General features: G+C 36.0%; 1 protein-coding gene across 3 annotated transcripts in view; it reads right to left on the reverse strand.

The window, feature by feature from the left end:
* LOC134741938 (protein tiptop-like) overlaps nt 1–20,791 on the reverse strand; it is a 475,809-nt gene that overhangs the window by 4,565 nt on the left and 450,453 nt on the right. For 2 of the 3 annotated variants that reach the window (XM_063674822.1, XM_063674821.1), the window contains exon 4: nt 12,385–12,529. In XM_063674822.1, the coding sequence (XP_063530892.1) occupies nt 12,385–12,529 (145 nt within the window). Of the gene's footprint in view, nt 1–1,127; nt 1,363–12,384; nt 12,530–20,791 lie in introns of those variants that run through there. The other variant, XM_063674823.1, reaches the window with a different exon arrangement.

Consider the following 20,791-nt stretch of genomic DNA (forward strand, 5'->3'; position numbering starts at 1 on the left):
CGTAGACATTAGAAAATCAGCCATGTCTACATTCAGGTTAAAATGCAACCCTCACAAATACACAAAAAATGTCAAGAAAGTCTATTTCTATATAGAAAACAAAAACGAAAACTGCAACTGTAGGTTACGTATATTTTGTTTTTTCGTCACTTCATTACTTACGGGTTTGGTGAATAAAATTATGAGTTGATGAATATTGATGAACCAAATTTGCACCTGACAATATTATTTCTTATGGTTTACTAAAATGTCCTAATGAGTCATAAATACTTCACATCGGTATCAATTAAGAGATAGTTCCAACGATAAGAGGAAAATATAGCATTACTCAGAACACAAATTCTGATAATATGATAATTTGTCATTGATAAGCGATATTATCTATACCTAATCGATCAATATTGACAATTATTAATAGTAGCTAAGTATCAGAAGGAAAAACTTAAACAACAAATCATCAGATAAAAAAGCCGTAACGAGTAAAACAGGTCATAAATTTTCTGATAAAACTGCTACTAATAAAACACTAAAAAGAAAAAAGATTGAAAATAAACCTCCAATATTTCAACATTCACAGCTTTGGCGAACAATCTTCGGAAACAAAATAAAAAGAAGGAAAACTTTTTATATTTCTTGTTGGACTAAATCTTGCTAATACTTTTGAGATAACAGGAAATTGTTATTGTTATTTTACGAATAACAACACGAAGGTGAGTTGAATGGAGGATAAATACAGAAAACTTGCAACTTAGACTTCGAGAGGAAATTCCTAAGTCCAATTTTTTTCATAAATTACGTAAATCACAACTGTTTTACGAAATATACAATAAATAAATCCATATAAAAAAACAAAACAACTGATTTTGAAATTATAATCGCAGCCTTTCCATGTTGCGATTATTACAAAATTGAAACAATGACTTAGTCTGCACCCGCAGTATCTATAAGATTCGGAAAAATTATAATGTCACACTTCTAGCACTCTGGTTGTAAAACTATTTTAGAAAATTAAAGAAACAGATCAAAAAATTAAAATCTGTGTACCTATAAAACTACAGACAGCGCAACCGCACATTACATGTCGAAAACGAAGTAATAAATTTAAACACAACATCACAAAAACTTACCTCACATGATCAGCTTCCACAATCATTTCGGACGCAATCTTTCAATCTGTCCGAATCGACACCCTTAGATCCATTCACAAGAAACACATCCAAATTCAAAGTAAACACGAAAGACGCGTCGCTCACGGCAGTTGCGAGGGGAATGCGGGCGCCTGCGGCGGCGGCGGCGGTCCCGCGTGGAATGAGACAAGCGTGATTTACGACCCGCCTGCATTCCCCCCCTCCGCCCCGCGAGAGCGAGACCAACCAATACACCAGCCAATAAAGTTATAGGAGGAAGAGAGACGTTTATACGTCTCTCGAGGGGTGGTACTGCGTAATGCAAGCGTGCGCCTCGCGAGCTGCACTGAATGATAGACACTGACTCACCAATAGACTAGAACCTTGACCAATCGACGATTTTTAATGACTGTTTATCATTATAGAACTAGATGGCGTTGACAAGGAAATGTCACTCACAGCGGTTTAACTGACAGGGGACGAAGGATTTACGTGTATCATGAACCGATTTCCGGCTTGACGAAGGAAAATAAAGACGGGATTTATTTTGGAAGAGATAAATGTGATGTGTGCAAACAAAGCTTCTAAGATACTGATTAGATGTTTATTAGAATTTATGTCATGATAGAAGAGAAATACTATGCAAAACCGTAAGGAATGTCATTTTTGGATAGCAAACCGAAATGAATGACATTTTTGGATAGCAAATTTTAATAGGTTTTTAATAGGTAATAACAAATAAGAAAAATAAAGACTGAGAACTAAATAGATAAGATACTTACTTATTCAATCATGATTAGAACGAAATTAATAATAATAAACAAATGCTGCGTTAAAATAGTTAAGAAAATTCTACAAAATAAATTCCTACAACTATTGTTTACCTTGAAATATAATTCAAAGTAGAACTGTTATAAAACGGATCCATTAAGCCGAATATCAATACTAAATCAGCCAACTTCGCAACCATCACGAAAACGAATTAAAATCGACTCACGGAACGAAATCGCCAGCTGTTTATCGTTATAGCTTCCTATAATCGTTAGTTGGTGCGGGTCAATCAATCAACCGTCTTTATGTGACACAACCGTCCTTTTCCAACAAGTGAAGAAAGAAGGAGACGAACGAAACTGTTTTGGCAGTAGTTTTCATGACTAGCCTAAAAGTTACATGTAAATAAATGTGGGCGGCTGATTTATGTCCACTACATTGTTCTTCGAAATGTGAGTCATAATTAGATGAAGTCGTAAAGACGGTTGGGAGGGAAAACCTTCAAATTAATTATCTGACTTAAGCCTTCAATGTTTTGTTAGGTTTTTATGTAAAAATAAAAGATATGCCAACAGAAGAAAACAGATTAAACTCTCCCGTTTTGTATACTACATCGCGTTAGACTCAGACAATAAATGAAAAAAAACAGGAAAAATTGTGAACGTTAATTTAAAACGTATCGATTGTGGAACTTTAAAAACATGCAAATTTACTAAATCGATGTTTAAACAGATACAGATCCAAATTAGAATTTACCAAGACACCTCCAAATCACCCCATCTCTTGATGGAAAAATGTAATGACTGCATGTCGAAATTGATGCCGCAGGTAAACTTTAGTTCGCTATCGTGCGGGCTCTGGTTCAAGACTAAACATCCTAACTCCAATAACCGTAGTGGCAGTTACGACCTTTTAAACTTTTGGCTTTATATGGGGGACACCTGACACGGGCATGAATAATTTCGCAGTAACATACTGAATTTTAAACGGGCACAGATGTCTTTAAGCAATAAAACTGAGAATGCTAATCTATTTGACATTGTTTTGCCTGCATGACAGCTGGCTGATGGGGAATTAGTGCATTTGTAACAGGAAATTTGTTTTTAGGTGCATAAATTAAAGAAACCTTACCTTTTCCTCAAACTATTGTTTTTGAGAAAATTAATTTCAAGAACTTTATTGTTAATTTTTAGGTGTGTTAGCGAATTGTACTCGTTTATTATCGTTTCTTTTAGGTATTGCTTTTTCATTTCAGCTACCTTATGATTATCTTGAAGATAAAGATTTTTAGCGATAACACATTAGTACTTTTACTTAAATTTCTGTATATATTTTTTTCTTTTGTTAAGGTGTGCAATAAAGATTTGTATTTACCTATCATTACCACAAACTTAATTTCGCCAGTCATACTATCCTATGCAACTTGTCATATTTACAACAGTAAATGTTTCAAGCAACTAAAAGTATTGCGGCAATTTTAAAAATTATAAACATGACAGTTTCAGCAGGCACCTTACCCTAATTCACGGTTATAGTCCACAGGGCAGCGGCCCCGCTTATTATCATCAACATCATTATTTAGGGTCCCAAATACGGTAATAACTCATCATGAAATATTGCATTACCGCACCAAACGATACCCATTTAGAAATTCTGGACAATATTAATGCTGATAATGCTAATGGTAAAACTAAATTTATTTGTTTAAATTGGGTTATTTATTATTCAGTAGCAAGTCTTGTAGATTTTTTTTAGCTAATATATACATTTGAATAACATTGCAAAGAAGAAATCTATCGTTTAGAATAATCTTATAAGAAATTTTAAATGGGAAAAGTAGGGAATGTAGAAGGCAGTAGAAAACGTGGTAATTCTCAGAAGCATTCAAGTGATCAGGTCAGAGAGAATAAAATGTAGTCCTGTGATGAGGTATACACGTTAAAAATATCTACCACACTCCAATAAGACATAGGTACATTTCTATTTATAAAGTTTTTACTACGTATAGGGACATTTGTCGGTTTAATACAAGATATCCGAATCGTCTCGTCATACCTGCTAAGAAGACAGTATTATATGATAAGAGCGCCTATTGTATGGCAATAAAAATTTATAACTGTCTCCAAGATGATCTGAAAGTATTACCACTTAGTCTTTTTAAGCGTAAACTTAAGAGTTGGTTGATACAGGAATGTTTTTATTCAATTGATGAATTTTTTGACTACTTATTTCAAATATTTATCAGTACGGTTTTTACTTAATATTATTTTTAGTCGCTTTTGGCGACATGTTTCAGATTCTTTGGGAATCCATCCTCAGGCATGAGTGTCCGCGGCGGTTGTGCGTCGTGCAAAATAATAGTGAGTAAAAACCGTACTGATAAATATTTTGAAATATGTCTCACGATAGTTTAAGTGCGATTATTTCAAATATGGCTAGATTCTGACAATTGTAATTAAATTAAGTATGACATTTGTTTTTAACGTTGTAATTATAAGTGACATGTACAATATTTAGATTTATTAGCATTATTAATTCCATGTAGCATAGCTCGCTTTTGTGTTTTTTGCATGCCAGTTGCTGTTGAAGTATGCATGTGCTTCTTAGTTACTAAGTCCATCTTTTGTACCATATTTTAAGCAAAATAATAATATTTGAAAGCTTTTAGAAATACTTAACTTGAAGTTTTACATAGGTACCACTATTTGGAAAACAATAAAATATGGTTATTAAAATAAAGTATGATGGATATGGATGGTATGGTTGTTCTATATATTAATTTTTAACAAGCAGAAACGTCTGCGATCGATGCTATTAAGCTTAGAATAAATTTAAAAGTGGAAAAATTACTGCCTTGGGTGAGACTTGAACTCACGGCCTCTGGATAACTCTTTGGTGTTTGTTCTATATAACTGACAACTATTGGAAGCACATACCATCCAAAAAGAGGTCAATAAGATCACTATCTTAAGATATTAAGGAACGACAACAGAGAATGGCTGAGGCTGATATTAGGCTTGGTATCAAAGACATATGTAACTCCGTATAAGATGAATAAAGTAAGGAAAAAACGTGCCTCGGAAATCAAGAAAAAGTCATTTTCGAATCGATGGCGCCACATGCCACGGCCTATGCTCGGTTAGATGGCGTTGACGACACCGTTTGATATTTAACAATTTTAACATGTAAGTATCAGTGAAAGAACGTGGGTCACAGTCATATGGCGTTCTAAAAAAAGACGTTTATACATACTTACATTTTTATTTTTAGTTTTAATCGTGTGTCGATAGATGGCAGTAAATTTACTGTGACCACAAAACTCTATACTATCTATTCTCTTTCGTATAATAGAACATCTTAGGTATGAAACCTGGGAAGTAAATAATATTTTTTACCTACATTTTTCTCTTTCAGTATTTTAATTTAGAAAAATGTTTTAGTTTGCGTCGCCTGCCACCTTTTACGAGATTAACAGATAATAGAAGTTAATATACCTTTGATGGATTGGATGAATATGGATTGATTATGGACATAGTAAAGATAAAGGTACAAGAGGACGTGTTCAATTATCAGTGTAATTAATCATTTAATTGATGAAAACAGGTTTATAATAGCGGCCAACTAATAATGAATAATTGTCATGGTCATTCGAATGACAAATACATGTGAACATGTCGAGATTGTCGAGCTATTCGACTTAATACTACGTGATATAAAATCACAACTTTTAAATTAGAATGAGAATAGAATAGAATGAGATTTTATTCGTAAGCACAAACAAACAAGACATTACATAATACAAAAGAAAACATAAAATAAGATTAAAGTGCCACGAAATGGCCTCATCTCAGCATGTTGCTGGTGACTTCCAGCGCTGATCTTCCGATGAGACCATCAGGTGAGAAGAATCACGGAAGGTAACAGACAAGAAGAAAAGATACACAAAATTAGTTACTAATACTATCAAAACCTAATATCATTTAATTTTTTATTTATTTATTTTTTAATAAGAAGGTAATATTGGTTTATTTCTAATAGCAACCTTTTTTAAGTTTAATAAATTAAAACTGCCAAATATAACAATTAACGCTAGAATCAATGATAATTTTTCCAATGATATTGAAGCTCGCCCATCACCATTACAAACTATTTCTCGATAAACTATACACTATTTATACAATGTGTGCCTTTTATTTACTCATATGTTAATTTTCCATTAAAATAAATTAACTTCATCACCATTGTATTGTTTGAAAAAATTATGGCCTGTTTAATGTATGGATCTTTCTCAATTTGTTTTTCATGGCAAAATTTTCCATCAAACCCATAACGTTTGTTTATTCAGCTTGTTTATTACCTATAAAATTTATGGCGCTAATATATAGGAAAATAGGTTTCTTATCAATAAACCTAATTAACTGTAGATTATTCTGAGATCTTATAGGGCTTTTAGGTTTTCGTAACAAAAATTCACATTACAGATCTTTGTCATTTCCTGTCAAAAAGCCGTAATTAAAATCAAATTAAGCAACCAACTAAATAAATAAAACACAATATTTAAATAATTTTGGCATAGCAAACAAAAACTTCAAAAATACTAAAAGAAAGTGTATTTAACAGCGTGAATCCGATCGACATTCGGACGTAGTTTTTTCATTCAAAACCGAACTAAAAATGATATTTCAAACTAAATAATCGGACATTTCTAAACAATGGACCCTCGGGGTTGAATTAGAACAGAATGCATGATTGATGAAGTGTCTTCACTGCACTTAATTGACATTGATGGAAAAGCGGAACAACCTAGACAAAGGTACGCTTGAATTTAGAAAACTGTAAAACCACCAGGAATATTCCTTATATCAAAGGACTAAAGCGGAATTTCCATAAATGCATCTTTTGTAAACTGCATTTGTCGTTTTGGTGTCGTACCTGCTGTTTCACCGGATACAGATAAGGCTTTTTTTTAAATGTTTTGCTTAATTATAATAGTGACGATTGTGATGTGATTAGAATAAGATTTGTTAGTGATATTGGGATTCATAAACATGTTGAAAATTAAATAGGCAGATGCATGCGTTGTGTTTTATAATTGTTAATTTTATTTTGATTGATTTGACACAAGTAACAAACCTAGGTACCCTTGTTCAACTTTTGTTTTTCAACATCTAACATTATGCATGATAGATTTATTTTTATTTTTAATGTATGTATTTTTTCAAATTTAAACTTTCAGACTGATAAATAGTATTCACGCACTAACAGTCGTGTCAGTCACGCACTAACTAACATAGTTCAGGGGTTCATGGCGTTAGACGCGATAGCTAAAGACGCCGGTTCGAATCCGGCCTTCACCACTGGAGGGCTTCGTCACTTTTTCTTTAATATATGACATCTATTACAGTTTTTAACATAGTTTAGTTATTTTAGGTGGTTTTGAAGATAAAAATATGATTTTTTTGTCTAATGTTGGAAATAAATAAAGAGACATGTTGAACTCTTTAACCCGTTAAATTCAATAACCACACAGACATAATTTTCTTTGTTTAGAATATTAAATGAAATTCCATTCAATTGACCCTTAATTTAAGGACGAAACGCAAACATTGAGAAATATGTCAAGAAAACATAATTAAATACAGACAAGTAACACAAAATACATCATTAGTATGTGTTTTTGTCAGTATGTTTGTTTTTCTCTGATCGGTTTAAAATAACCAGTTACAATACCCCTCCCCGACATTGAAAAACGATCTCAAAATTGAAGACGATAATGTTGTTCTAAAAGATCATGAAGAATTGGATAAGTTTCAACATCTGTTCCAATAAAAGTGTGAAGAGACAATGGCACCTGACGTGCGATTTGATATGGAGCTTCAAATGTATTTGATTAAACTAAATAAATGTTTCTAGGAAAAACAATGTTGCTTTGTAAAGGAATGCGACGTGTGGACATACATTAACCACGCGGTTGGCAGGCGACATTGTGCGTAAAAATGTTAAGATCAAATGGGAAACTACATAGACTCAAAAAACCTGTGAGGGCGAAGTGTCAGTGAACTTTATTCCACTTTATCCTTACTTTTTGACTTAGATTTTTCTTCTTTTTGTTTAAACACCGTAAAATTACAAAAGTTTTGGTAATGTCAGCATTCCGTCGAATAAAAAAAATACTAACAGTGCCCGGAGCTTTGTCTCCGCGATGCGGTGTCATTTTTTCTCCTTCCCGCTGAGATGGAATTTAAAAAATAATGTATTTAGTCTGACTACATGACATCAAAATCAATGTAGTAGTTTCCATAAAAGTCAAACACGCTTCAATTTATATTAGTAGTGTAGTTTTTCGGAACACCACGCTGCGCGCAAAAACCCGCATTGCTGACGTCGGTGAGAAGACTGCTAGGCTCAAATGGGACTGGGCCGGTCACGTCTGCCGCATCCAGACAGATGGGCTAGCATAGCCACCAAATGGATGCCAGAAGAGGGGCGCGGACCCGGCAGGCCCAGACGGAGATGGCGGGACGACCTAGACACCTTTCTCAACAACTGGCCGGAGGAGGCACTATATCGGGAGTCGTGGAAGAAAAGGGGAGAGGCCTTTGCCCAGCAGTGGGACACCATAATGGGCTAGTAAAAAAAAAGTGTAGTTTTTCATTTGTAACTCGCAGTTATGGATGTCGGTTACCATTCTATTTAACTCATGTGCCATTAGACAAAAGGAAAAATATATGAATAGTTACTTGGATCTCAAAGTTGACTGACCAAACATCGTAAATAAACAAAGCGGAAGACAACTATTAATAATAAACTTATCAACTCAAAGACATCAATCGATCAGACTTAATCGTATTCATCAAGGTCAGCATTGCTTAGCAAAATTATAATATTCTATACAAGCCTTGCCTGCGTCTTTGCCCATATATAATTAATGACATAAGTTTAAACCGTATTTTTATTAATTAAGAGTGAAGCCATCGCCATAATTTTTTGAGTTGTGAGTCGCGTAATTTTGATTGCTCAGTTTCTGCTGCATTCGGTTTTATACGGAACGCCTGTTTGATTCACACGGCGACGCAAAATGAGTTGTCTGCCGATATACATTAGAATTTCTGCTTTCTAAATGATGTAGTTAAAATAATGTCTACAACTATTTTACGTGACAGTTACTCCATATAAACATTTATTATTATAGGGACCATCATTCGAGATGTGTCCATCAAGATCATGTGAGAGATATAGATATAGGTAATAAAGTATCTATGTGCTTAATTTCATATATGTAGGTAACTGTGGCTCTAGTGAAAAGGGGTACAAGCCTTGCGCAGCGCATGTGGAGGGTATGAGTTCCATATAACCCTTTTTCACCTAAGCTGCACAAGATTTGTACCTCTTTTCACTAGAGCCACAGTGATTAGGTTTACAAGTCACTACCTCCGAGTAAAAATAAATCCATTAACAATCCTGGACTATTTTTGCCCTCTTAGAGAATTTCCGGAAAATATACTCTATAACATATCTTCCGACTGTCTCTCTCTCTTTCTTTTCTTTTGACTCTACCATCTTATCTGTACATAATGTTAAGCAAATAAATGCATTTCATTTCATTTCCGGATAATATATATATGCCAATATTTCTGTTTTTGCATAATTGAGTGAAAAGCATCCACGTCTTCAAGCATACATACACACATTTTTTAATATTATTAGTAGGATTAAACATACCGTCTACAAGAATTGATGAAGTGTCAAATTGTGAATCCAGATCATTTTTAGTCAGAACACAATAACTGTCACTATCTTTCTTCGATTCATTTCAAAGACGAACAAAATTAAATTTAACGTTAGAACAGATGATAATGAACCTAAAGTATACTTAGATTAAGATGAAGGTAGTGGAATAGATGAAATGGTAATGGGAAAGGCGAATGGACGTGTAGGCCTAGTGACAACTGATCTTGGAAAACAATAGGATCGTTACTGGTCAGTTGTAGTGAAGTGCAATGTGTGCAATGGACATATTCCTGAGAATAAGGGATTATTATACTCCTCCAGGTATTCCCCAATTCCCCAATCGAAGGAATAATTATTACCATAACTACATTTATGTTATATAAATCTCAGTGTTATTTCTTAGTTAAATACGCAATTTGTTTCAATTATTGCAGCGATCGTAATTTTCAAGAATACGGTGTCTACTTATACCTAGCGCTCTTTTTGTTGATTGTTATTTTTATTTAATATAGTTATACGCTTTGGATTGTGATGAAAATCAAAATTCTCCAATATTATTTTAATATTTAAGTATTTACATATCACTATAACTTAGGTTACCTTTAAGCCTTTCATAGTTTCGGGAATCGATCTACGATTTGGTCGGTGGTAAATATATCTTCATTAATTCCCTTGGCAATATATTATTTTTGGGCCCGGTACATCACTAGAGTGACCACTAAGCAGTGCTGAGTGATCTTGGGACCACCTATCGGACACGAGTATGGACACCCGGGAGTACCACCGACGCAGTTACTTATCTTAAACCTTGTGGTCAACCAAATAAGGTATATTATTGGTCTACTAAATGTGTTAAAGCTAGTACTATGGTTGACATCTTTAACTTTCAACCTTGATACAAAGGAATAAGGAATACGTATGATCAATGTAAAATGAATGGACGTGTACTTTTCTATTGATATTTTATTAATCAATCAATCTTAATATATGATCGATAATAGTTTTGAAGGTTTAGTATTGTTCTCTGAATGTGGGGCTTTATTTACTTTTCATCGATTTATATTACAAAATTTCGATATAACCGTGGGTATAATCATTCTTAGGTGTAAAAACAGGACAAGTGCGAGTCGGACTCGCCCACCGAGGGTTCCGTACTTTTTAGTAATTGTTGTTATAGCGGCAACAGAAATACATCATCTGTGAAAATTTCAACTGTCTTGCTATCACGGTTCATGAGATACAGCCTGGTGACAGACAGACAGACAGACGGACAGAGAAGTCTTAGTAATAGGGTCCCGTTTTTACCCTTTGGATACGGAACCCTAAAAATCATCACAAACGACCTAAACTGCGTACCTGAAAGCTTAAAATAACAAATTGACAATAATTTAGTTAATTAATTTATTAAAATTTTATAGTTCTATTTATTTAACCTAATTAATGACCGCAACTTGACATTAATTGACAAGATCTTCACCTGCCTTGACTTGCTTACTGTAAAAGGTACCTACTTTGTATAACTGTAATGCCACGAATATCATCAATTAATTAGTTGTATAAATTAACTTCTTAGTTAATTTAATGTCTTCATAGTTTAATGGCTGCAGAGCGCTGGTGGCCTAGCGGTAAGAGCGTGCGACTTGCAATCCGGAGGTCGCGGGTTCAAACCCTAGCTCGTACCAATGAGTTTTTCGCAACTTATGTACGAAATATCATTTGATATTTACCAGTCGCTTTTCGGTGAAGGGAAACATTGTGAGGAAACCGGACTAATCCCAACAAGGCCTAGTTTCCCCTCTGGGTTGGACGGTCAGATGGCAGTCGCTTTCGTAAAAACTAGTGCCTACGCCAATTCTTGGGATTAGTTGCCAAGCGGACCCCAGGCTCCCATGGAGCCGTGGCAAAAATGCCGGGACAACGCGAGGAAGATGATAGTTTAATGGCTGTGTGGTAATGACAGCCTGCGAAGCTAGTATCCTGGGTTTGATACCCAGTATATCCATTTTGTATGATAAACAATTCGCTGTTTGAGATGGTGGTTGGTAGTAATTTTACGACATAAAATTATTAATGAGCAGTTTGTTTAAGCGTTGTCAGCCCTAGGGTTTTGCCGGCGCGTGCGGTCAGCTACCTGCGCTTTGAAGGTCATTCCATTGTAAAATTGATTAGGTATTATGATGTGAGGGTTAGACGCCTACCCAGAAGGAAGAGAGAAGCTAGGGAAACTGTAGCGAAAGATTTTGGGACCAATTAAGGACGAAAATAGGAAATGGAGGCGTCAACTGATCCAGTTGGTCGACTTACGGATCAATTCAAACAATGATCAACTAGATAATCCCCTAGATATGAAACAGAAACGATAACGAGATATTTGTCATGTCAAATTTGACATTTCCGCGATTCCGAATGTCTTCTTGAACGATCTCTTTAAGATTTGCTTAAGACATTACTTTTAGACATCCAATGGATATCTAATGGATATCCCAAAACGTCACAATAATTGTAGCGTGAAATGATAATTGGTTTCTCGAATCGAACTGCAAAAGATAACTAGTTGAGAACTAAACTATAACGTATTAGATCTAGTATTGTTCCTGTATCTAGTAATTATCACGTTCGAATTGACCGGTTAGATACCGCTGAAACGACGAAGCGTCCAAAGACTGACACGAAGTGACGCAAAAAGAGACAGCAGTCGCTTTTTCAATGAACTTTAAGTAACCATAGTTCATAAACATGGATTTGGTGAACTTACCTCTCAGCATGAGGGTCCTGAATCAACGTGGCGGGTATGCTGTGCTCGATGTCGGCGTCGGGCGCGGGCGAGCGCGACGCGGGGGTCGCGGGGGACGCGTCCCCCTCCCCGCGTTCTTTCACGCCGTCCGGGCTAGTGGCTTCTTCTGGAACAAGGGAGAAAATTGTTAGCCCAAAACATGAAGTAATGCGTTCAAGCCTATTGTCTTAATGATTCTGATCAGAAAAAAAACATTGCAAATTAAAAAACATTCTTAAAAAGTTAATAATTTCGGCCACATACATAGGTAATAAGAATAAAATCGAATAACAGCTGATGATATAGAGATTTAAACGGAACGAGGATGTTACAATGATGTAGAGAAAATAGAATTTAATTTTATTTGTTAGGAAAACTTACAGCTACAGTAACAAGTTAGTTAGTGAGGAAATTACAAGTTTCCACATGTAGAAAAAATTATCAGTATATTGAAATATTTTCCATGATTAAGCACTTAAACGTGTCATATATCGTTTGTTCCTTTATAACTTTACTATCAATAACTGTGCCATTCTCAACCAAAAGGGTATTTATTGTCGATTGTCAATAAGGCGCTATTTCCGTATAGCTTCAATTTGAAATCAACCTTATCGACTAGCAACAATGTGGTACCTTTTGGTTGAAAACGTTATAAATAATCATAATTACGTAACAGAAAACACTAGCCTTATATTCCTTATTAACGAAGTAATACATCACGATAAAGGAGACACTTCAAATCATATTTAGGTTAAATTAAAAGATATCACAATCACTTTATTGCAATACAAATGTACCATCGCACTGTGAACCGATATATTTTGAACTTTAATGCAAGGACTTAAGATTCAATAATGTTCAGTTGAGTGTTGATGATATTGTACTAATAAAAGGTGTGATGTGCCGATAAAATAAAAAGAGTTCCGTTCATGGAAGGGTAGAAATTTGTTTTTCATGCCTGATGCAAAACGGATGTAGATGATGGCAATTGTGACTACAAAAGTGTCACATGCGGTTCGCCGACACTTTAAATTTATAGAAAAACATAATTTATTACGGGTTTAAATACAGCCTATGAACCATGGAAAGGCTACCTTTCTACTTAAGCTTTGCTGGCGCACTGTACATTAAAAAAATGGAAATCGCCCTTAATAAAAAAAATTTAAAAGGTTAATTAAAAGGTTAATTGGGACCATTCTGAGGTCCGGATGTGGTCCGGGGTGAGGCACGTGATCTTGTAGCTGCTCTAAATGCCCAAAAAAACATCCTATATAACACAGATTTCTATATAACTACTTTAGAGTAAGTATTAACATAATGTGTGTGGTCTTATATAGGCGGAAATACTTTTTCATTTGGACTGATCTAAAATTTTACTGTACCCTACTAACGGCGCGATTCTGGAAATGAATTAGAAATTCACTAGATATTAAATAGTAATGATATGTGACGTTCTACGGCAAAAGGTACCTTATGGCGGCTGGCGCTTGCGTCGCATAGCCCCGCAAACTATTGAGGCGCTATGCGACGTAAGCGCCATCCAATATTAATTGGAGTGGTGTTAATAATAGCGTAAGCGCCAACCGCCATAAGGTACCCTTACCCGTGGGACGTCACATATCTTTACTATTTCATATCTAGTGAATCTCTAATTAATTTCCCGAATCGCGCCGTTAGTTTGTCTGCGGACTTTTCATTTCTAAGTTATTTAAAATAATATATTCTCAATAACTTTTTGCTCTTTTTGAAGTCGGGTAAAAAAGGTTCCTAAGGAACCCTACACTACAATCAACAGCGAATAAGTGTTGCGCAAACATGATTAATGATTGATTGATCGTTACTCATCGCATATCAATTATTCCTTATCACTGACATCATTCCGGATAAATCGATCGGTCTCTGATAGCAGGTCTACATTTTCCTCGTTTATGACAATCGATTAAATAAGAACTGATATGAATTAATTATGATTAAACTAGGCTTTAAGTAACCTTAATATTATAGGACAATTTTACACAGATCGAATAAAGCTTGGGCTGAAAATTGTAAAAACTTATATAATTGAGGGCCGGTCTGTGACCCTGCCTATGAAGCCGATGGTCCTGGGTTCGGATCCTGGTAAGGGCAGTTATTTGTGTGATGAACACAGATATTTGTTCCTGAGTCATGGGTGTTTTCTATGTATATAAGTAGTATCATAGAAAACATCCAATACTGCAATAAATAATAAACAAAATTCATTTATTAACAGTTAAATTTTCTGAGCATTGCCCCACTGTGGACTACATCTTTAATGTTTATTAAACTAAATGAAAAATTTAAAAATTTACCGCCTTGAGCAAGATTCGAACTTCCGACCTTTAGGAACAACAGTCCAACAGCTCTAAACCATCTGACCTACCGAAGCTTATTCATCATCATTATCATCATCATCATCATCTACATCTTCATCATCATCATCATCATACTATATGCCAGAGGACGTCCACTGCTGGACATAGGCCTCCTCCAAAGAGTGCCACAATGACCGGTCTTGCGCCACCCGCATCCAGCGTACTCCCGCAACCCGCCACGGTCAAGGCTTTCCATTGATTTCAAAATTTGTAGCAATGCTCGCTCGCTGCTTGAAAAAAAAAAAGTAGTTTTCCAAAATACCCTACAGTATTCTTTATAGTCTACCAATTACACCATGTTCTTGTTTGTCACCATAAAAGAATATACATGCACCAGACTTCTCACCCAAGGCCCTTAATAATTTCCACAGGACAACCGTCAAAGCAGCGATAACGCTGTCACATTGTGCGCGCGCGCACCGACAGCACAATGACTCTCACGTCTGCGTCTGATACGTGGATCCATACATTTGTAGCTGACGGTTTATGTTAATAGTTAGAAATTGCAGCGCAATGACACATATGCTACTTATTCTCGAGAGTCCAAATCCGCCATTTATATAAATACCATGGAAAACATCCATAAGTCAGGAACAAATATCCGTACTCATCACACAAATAACTGCCATTCATCATTATCATCATCATCATCATTATCATCATCATCATTTTTTATTCAATAACAATATTACATTATGTTTGAAAATTTAAAACTAGGCACATGCACTCAAAAATATTACAAAAACAAACATCATAGCCACCAATAAAAAAATATTAATAATACTTAATCAAATAAATAAAAAAGTAGAAGTTTCCAAAATTATATAAACATGAATTAATCAATTATAAATAATAAAGAAAAATGTCAACAATTAAAAAGTAAAAATAATCATTATCGTCATTATCGGGATTTCAACCTAGGTTGTAGGCAATTATGAAAAACATAAATTAAATGGAAAAGATGTGATGGATAACGGAAAAAAATCTGCTTAAAAAATAAACACAATTTTTACGAACATCGTGATTTTTTTGTAAGTGTAAAAAGGTGTCATCGTTATCGATTCAAAACCCTGTTCATAATTTACAAAAAAGTATTGTCCCGTCATCAGACTTAAAGTTTCATTATCAAAAAAATATAGAAAGTGTATAAATCGAATAAACAAAACTGTCACGATCATATCGGCGATCAATGAGTCATTGACGTCATTGTTGTTTGACAGTGCCCCGTTGCCATAGAGATGTTTTTTGCTTGATCAATGATCTTGTTGATAGCTGTCGTTATCAGCGTATCAATCAAAGGCAGATGGCCTGTATCTGGGTGATAAGGTTGAGCTTTTGCAAGTTTTTGTGCCCTTGGCGCCTAAAGAGTTATTAATAATACAGGTGATGCTTATTTGACACTTGTTTACGAACAACGATAGCCCATTAGGTAAGTGCATATTATAGTTAATGTGCTTTAAGTTTTTGAAGTGTTACCTACAAGCGATCGATTGTCTTTTTCTATACATTTCTAAGTATTAACTACCCAAGTTGCCACGTAAATGTACGTAAAAAAGTGAAACACCTAAGACATGTGTTTCACATCATAATTTGTATATTGTAATGTAAATACTTAAAAAAACACAAATCAATATTATAAATACGAAATTAACGTAAATATAAATATATATCTACTTAGATACACAAATAACATCCATTACACAGACACAAATATTCTTGATGAACACCTAAATAAATGCCCTTATCGGGATTCTAAGTTAGAATTTCTGCTGGCTGCTCCCAAATGACATACCGTTTCTTTCCACTATACATGAGGACTTCGCGTATACAGCTACATCGGCAGTTGACACTTCAGCGGGGATGCTCAGAGGAAGACCCCACGGCGGCGTCGCGTTGCTATGGAGAAAGAGTCTGTTTCCATCGGCGAGTGTAGTGGAGTGTAACAACAACAGGATTTGTGGTATTCAAATTAATGTAGGCTCTAAGCGCGTTGTGATATTCAGTGTGTATATGCCAACCGATTCCGCTGAAAATTTGCCAATCTTTGTGGAGTGTGTGAGTACTTTACATGCTATTATTGAGGACAGCGAGGTAGAAGCCGCTTATGTATTAGGGGATTTCAATGCCCACCCTAATGAACCCTTTCACAATGAACTTATGAGTTTGTGTGAGGACAGTCAGTGGATTTGTGCAGACCAAGAAATGCTTGGGCTCGACACCGGTACTTATACATATGTGAGTGATAGTCATGGATGTGAGCGTTGGCTGGACCACTGTGTTGTGACCCAGGCGGCCTGGTCTACTATTTCTAAAATATATGTAATGCATAATGTTTACTGGTCTGACCATTTTCCGCTAGTCATTGAATGTAACTTGGATGTGACCCATTCAAAAATATATAATTGTAATGTTGACAGGTCAAAAGTTTTCTGGGGTGACAAACAACCTAGTGATATTATTAAATATGAATGTAAATGTAATGATTTGCTAAAAGGTATTGACTTTCCTACACAGCTCAGTGAATGTGCAGATAGTTGTTGTTATGTCAGTAATGACAACCTGCATAGGGAAGTTATTAATAAGTTGTATAGTGACATCATTTGTGCCCTTAGTTCGGCCTCTGTGTTATGTACAAGTGACTCGCAAAATAGGAAAAATAAACACATTATGGGTTGGAATAAACATGTGGGTGAGGCTCACAGAGAGGCCAGGCTTAGATTTCAGACCTGGGTGGCTAGTGGAAAACCCCGTTCTGGCCAATTATACGAGTCCATGTGTGTAAGTCGCAAAGTTTTTAAAGCTAGATTAAAGTGGTGCCAGCAACACCAAGACCAAATTAAATTGGACCGGTTGGCTTCTTATCATGGTAAAAATGATTTTCGCAATTTTTGGAAGAGTACTAACAGATTAAATTATAGGCCAGGGCTTTCTGTGAGTATTGAAAATGAGACCAATCCTGTAAAAATAGCTAACTTGTTTATGAATCATTTTTCTGTCAAGTCTCCCCTTAGTGCAGAACCCAGAAGGGAGGTGGCATGGTCAGCTGGGTCCGAGTGTACTACCAAAATTACAGCAAATCTAGTAAGTAAAATAATTAAAAATATGAGGAGGGGCAAGTCCCCTGGGCATGACGGGCTGAGCATTGAGCATCTGCAACATGCCGGGCCACACCTGCCCAGGGTTCTTGCCATGCTCTTCTCGCTTTGTATTAGCCATGCTTACCTGCCACCCGATATGATTCGCACTATGGTTGTTCCTATTGTAAAAAATAAGACAGGAGACATAGCGAAGCTGGCCAATTATAGGCCAATTTCTCTGGCAACTGTAGTAGCTAAGGTGTTCGACGCGGTGCTTGATGCTGAGTTAGATAGATATATACGAATCAGTGATGCGCAGTTTGGGTTTCGACCTAAACTATCTACTGAGAGCGCGATACTGGGCCTCAAGCACACCGTCGAATACTATACACAGCGGAAGACTCCTATATATGCATGTTTCCTGGATCTATCCAAGGCGTTCGATCTGGTTAATTATGAGCTCTTGTGGGCCAAGTTAAAAAAGGCGGGGGTCCCTATGGATATTGTGCATATACTTAGGAGTTGGTACTTGTGTCAAGTTAATGTTGTCAGATGGGGTAAAGAAGTGTCAGAGGAATACAGGTTGGAGTGCGGAGTGAGACAGGGTGGGAGAACGTCTCCTAAGCTCTTCAACCTGTACATTAATGCTCTCATCGAGGAGCTCAGCAGCATACATGTCGGCTGCCATATTAGCGGAGTATGTATGAATAATATTAGCTATGCTGACGACATGGTGCTGTTGAGTCCCTCGCCGGGAGGACTTGAAATACTGCTGAAGGTGTGTGAGAAGTATGCATGTAAACATGGCCTCAAATATAACGCTCTGAAAAGTGAACTTATGGTTTTTAAGTCTGGGACGAAATGTCCATCTGTTGTACCGCCGTTATATCTAAATGGCACACCCCTTAAACGAGTGACATGTGTCAAATATTTAGGCCACTTAGTCGATGAAAATCTGCGTGACGACGCAGATATAGATAGGGAACGTAGGGCGCTGGCGATAAGAGCGAATATGATAGCACATAGGTTCAGAGGTTGTACAGCTCAGGTCAAAATAACTCTCTTTAGAGCCTACTGTACCTCTCTTTATACCTGCAGCTTGTGGGCTAATTATTCGCAAAGATCGATCAGCGCCCTTCGGGTACAGTTCAACAACGCCTTCAGGGTGCTGTTGCGTCTGCCTCGCTTCTGCAGCGCGTCAGGCATGTTCGCGGACGCGCAGGTAGACGGTTTCTTTGCCACAATAAGAAAGCGCGCCGCCGCGACGCGTCGCAGAGTGCTTGGCAGTAGCAACAGTATCCTGAGTGTGATAGCGGGTAGGCTCGATAGTCGCTATATGCAGCACTGGTCGAGCCTGCATCGTTCCCTAGCTAAGTATGTATTGTAGTTGTAGATATCTAGTAAGTTAAGTAATAATTAATTGTATCTAACATAGTTTTAAGTTCCTGCATGTTCGACTAACCTGTTATGGATTTCTGTGGTCCGAAATAAATGATTTTTATTTTTATTTTATTTTATTTTTTTATTTATTTCTAACCTGGCACATCCTGCATCATACGCATTACGCAGGGTCACAACCAAGGCTAGGAAGTCCTTAATAAAAAAAATGATATCACCTCCCCTTCTAACTACTAGATATCACTGTCCAAATCTAAACTCTCAAAACGCATAATTGCCTGACATGACATCTCTTTGTTTCCCTGCAACTGAGTCAGTTGCAGCATCCTTTGATCACTGCATCGCCTGCGGCCGAGGATTGACACGGTACGTTTTAATCAATTAGCCGGTTCGGGCCAGTGGGCAGTGAAATAAGCGGACCACACCGGACAGAGGTTTTTGGGTCTCGAGTTTCAAGGGATGCCTTTGGGTTTAAAAACTGCGCCGATTTATGCAGTTGCGTCTAATGTGCAGAAAAAATAAATTATAAGTACATGTCAGTCATCTCAGTTAATTAATTCAAATCGGAAATATTTTTCTAATAAAAACGAATATAAGCTTTAAAAATGTTTTGACGTGTAATGTATCTGTGCGTAACGACATAAATGAATATGAACATTTGTTTATTTTTTACTACCGTATCATACAAGATTTAAAAATATCTACAAATAGATACTTGCTCACTTTTTTCGTACTTGCAAGCGTATTACCAGTGTAATTGTATACCATTTAGTCTGGAAACGCGCCTTTAAGTACTAGTTTCCAAACTATCAATCCAAATCAAAAATGTTGAAGTTAAACTTAAAATCTTTTTAGATTATAAAACTTCAACGAATGTAATAACCATAAACTAACGTTATTTCTATTGTCAACTAGCCTTAATGCCCTAATTAAGATCGTTCCAGTACCATTAAACCCAAATTTCTTTAGAAAGGTAACTGATTTGCCACAATCACCCATAGAATGACGGAGCACAATCAGAACAATGACGAAAGTCGGAATTGCCGTGAAATCGTCACGATAAGAAAGCATTACAACCATTTTGGAAACAACGTAAGTCACTAGAGAAATGATAATAAATTAGAATCTTTTAAAATTACAGTTTAAATTGACACCGGATGAAAACGCAATGTACTTTTTGGAGATAATCTTTATAATTTCATGGATAGTAAAGTTGGTAGACGGCGATTTGTAGGACGATTTGTAATTGGAGAAAATCGAACTTTACACAAGGTAAACAAGTTTTTCTTAATTCTTTGTCAAATGATGAAACTCCGGACCTGTAACTACCTGGACAGGTCATAGATAAAAGATTATTAGGTGAAGACGCGTAAATAATTGCAAATAATTATAGCCGCTATTTTGATAAGTAACGTAGATAAAGTTGTTAATAGTTATAATTCGATATTTCAAGATGTCTGAATTTTGGGAAAATCTCATTTGGTCCAGCAGTTTCGGAGTAAATCGGGTGTGACATACAGG

This window comes from Cydia strobilella, chromosome 6 (genome assembly GCF_947568885.1).
Source record: "Cydia strobilella chromosome 6, ilCydStro3.1, whole genome shotgun sequence".
In the NCBI taxonomy this organism is placed as follows: Eukaryota; Metazoa; Arthropoda; class Insecta; order Lepidoptera; family Tortricidae; genus Cydia; species Cydia strobilella.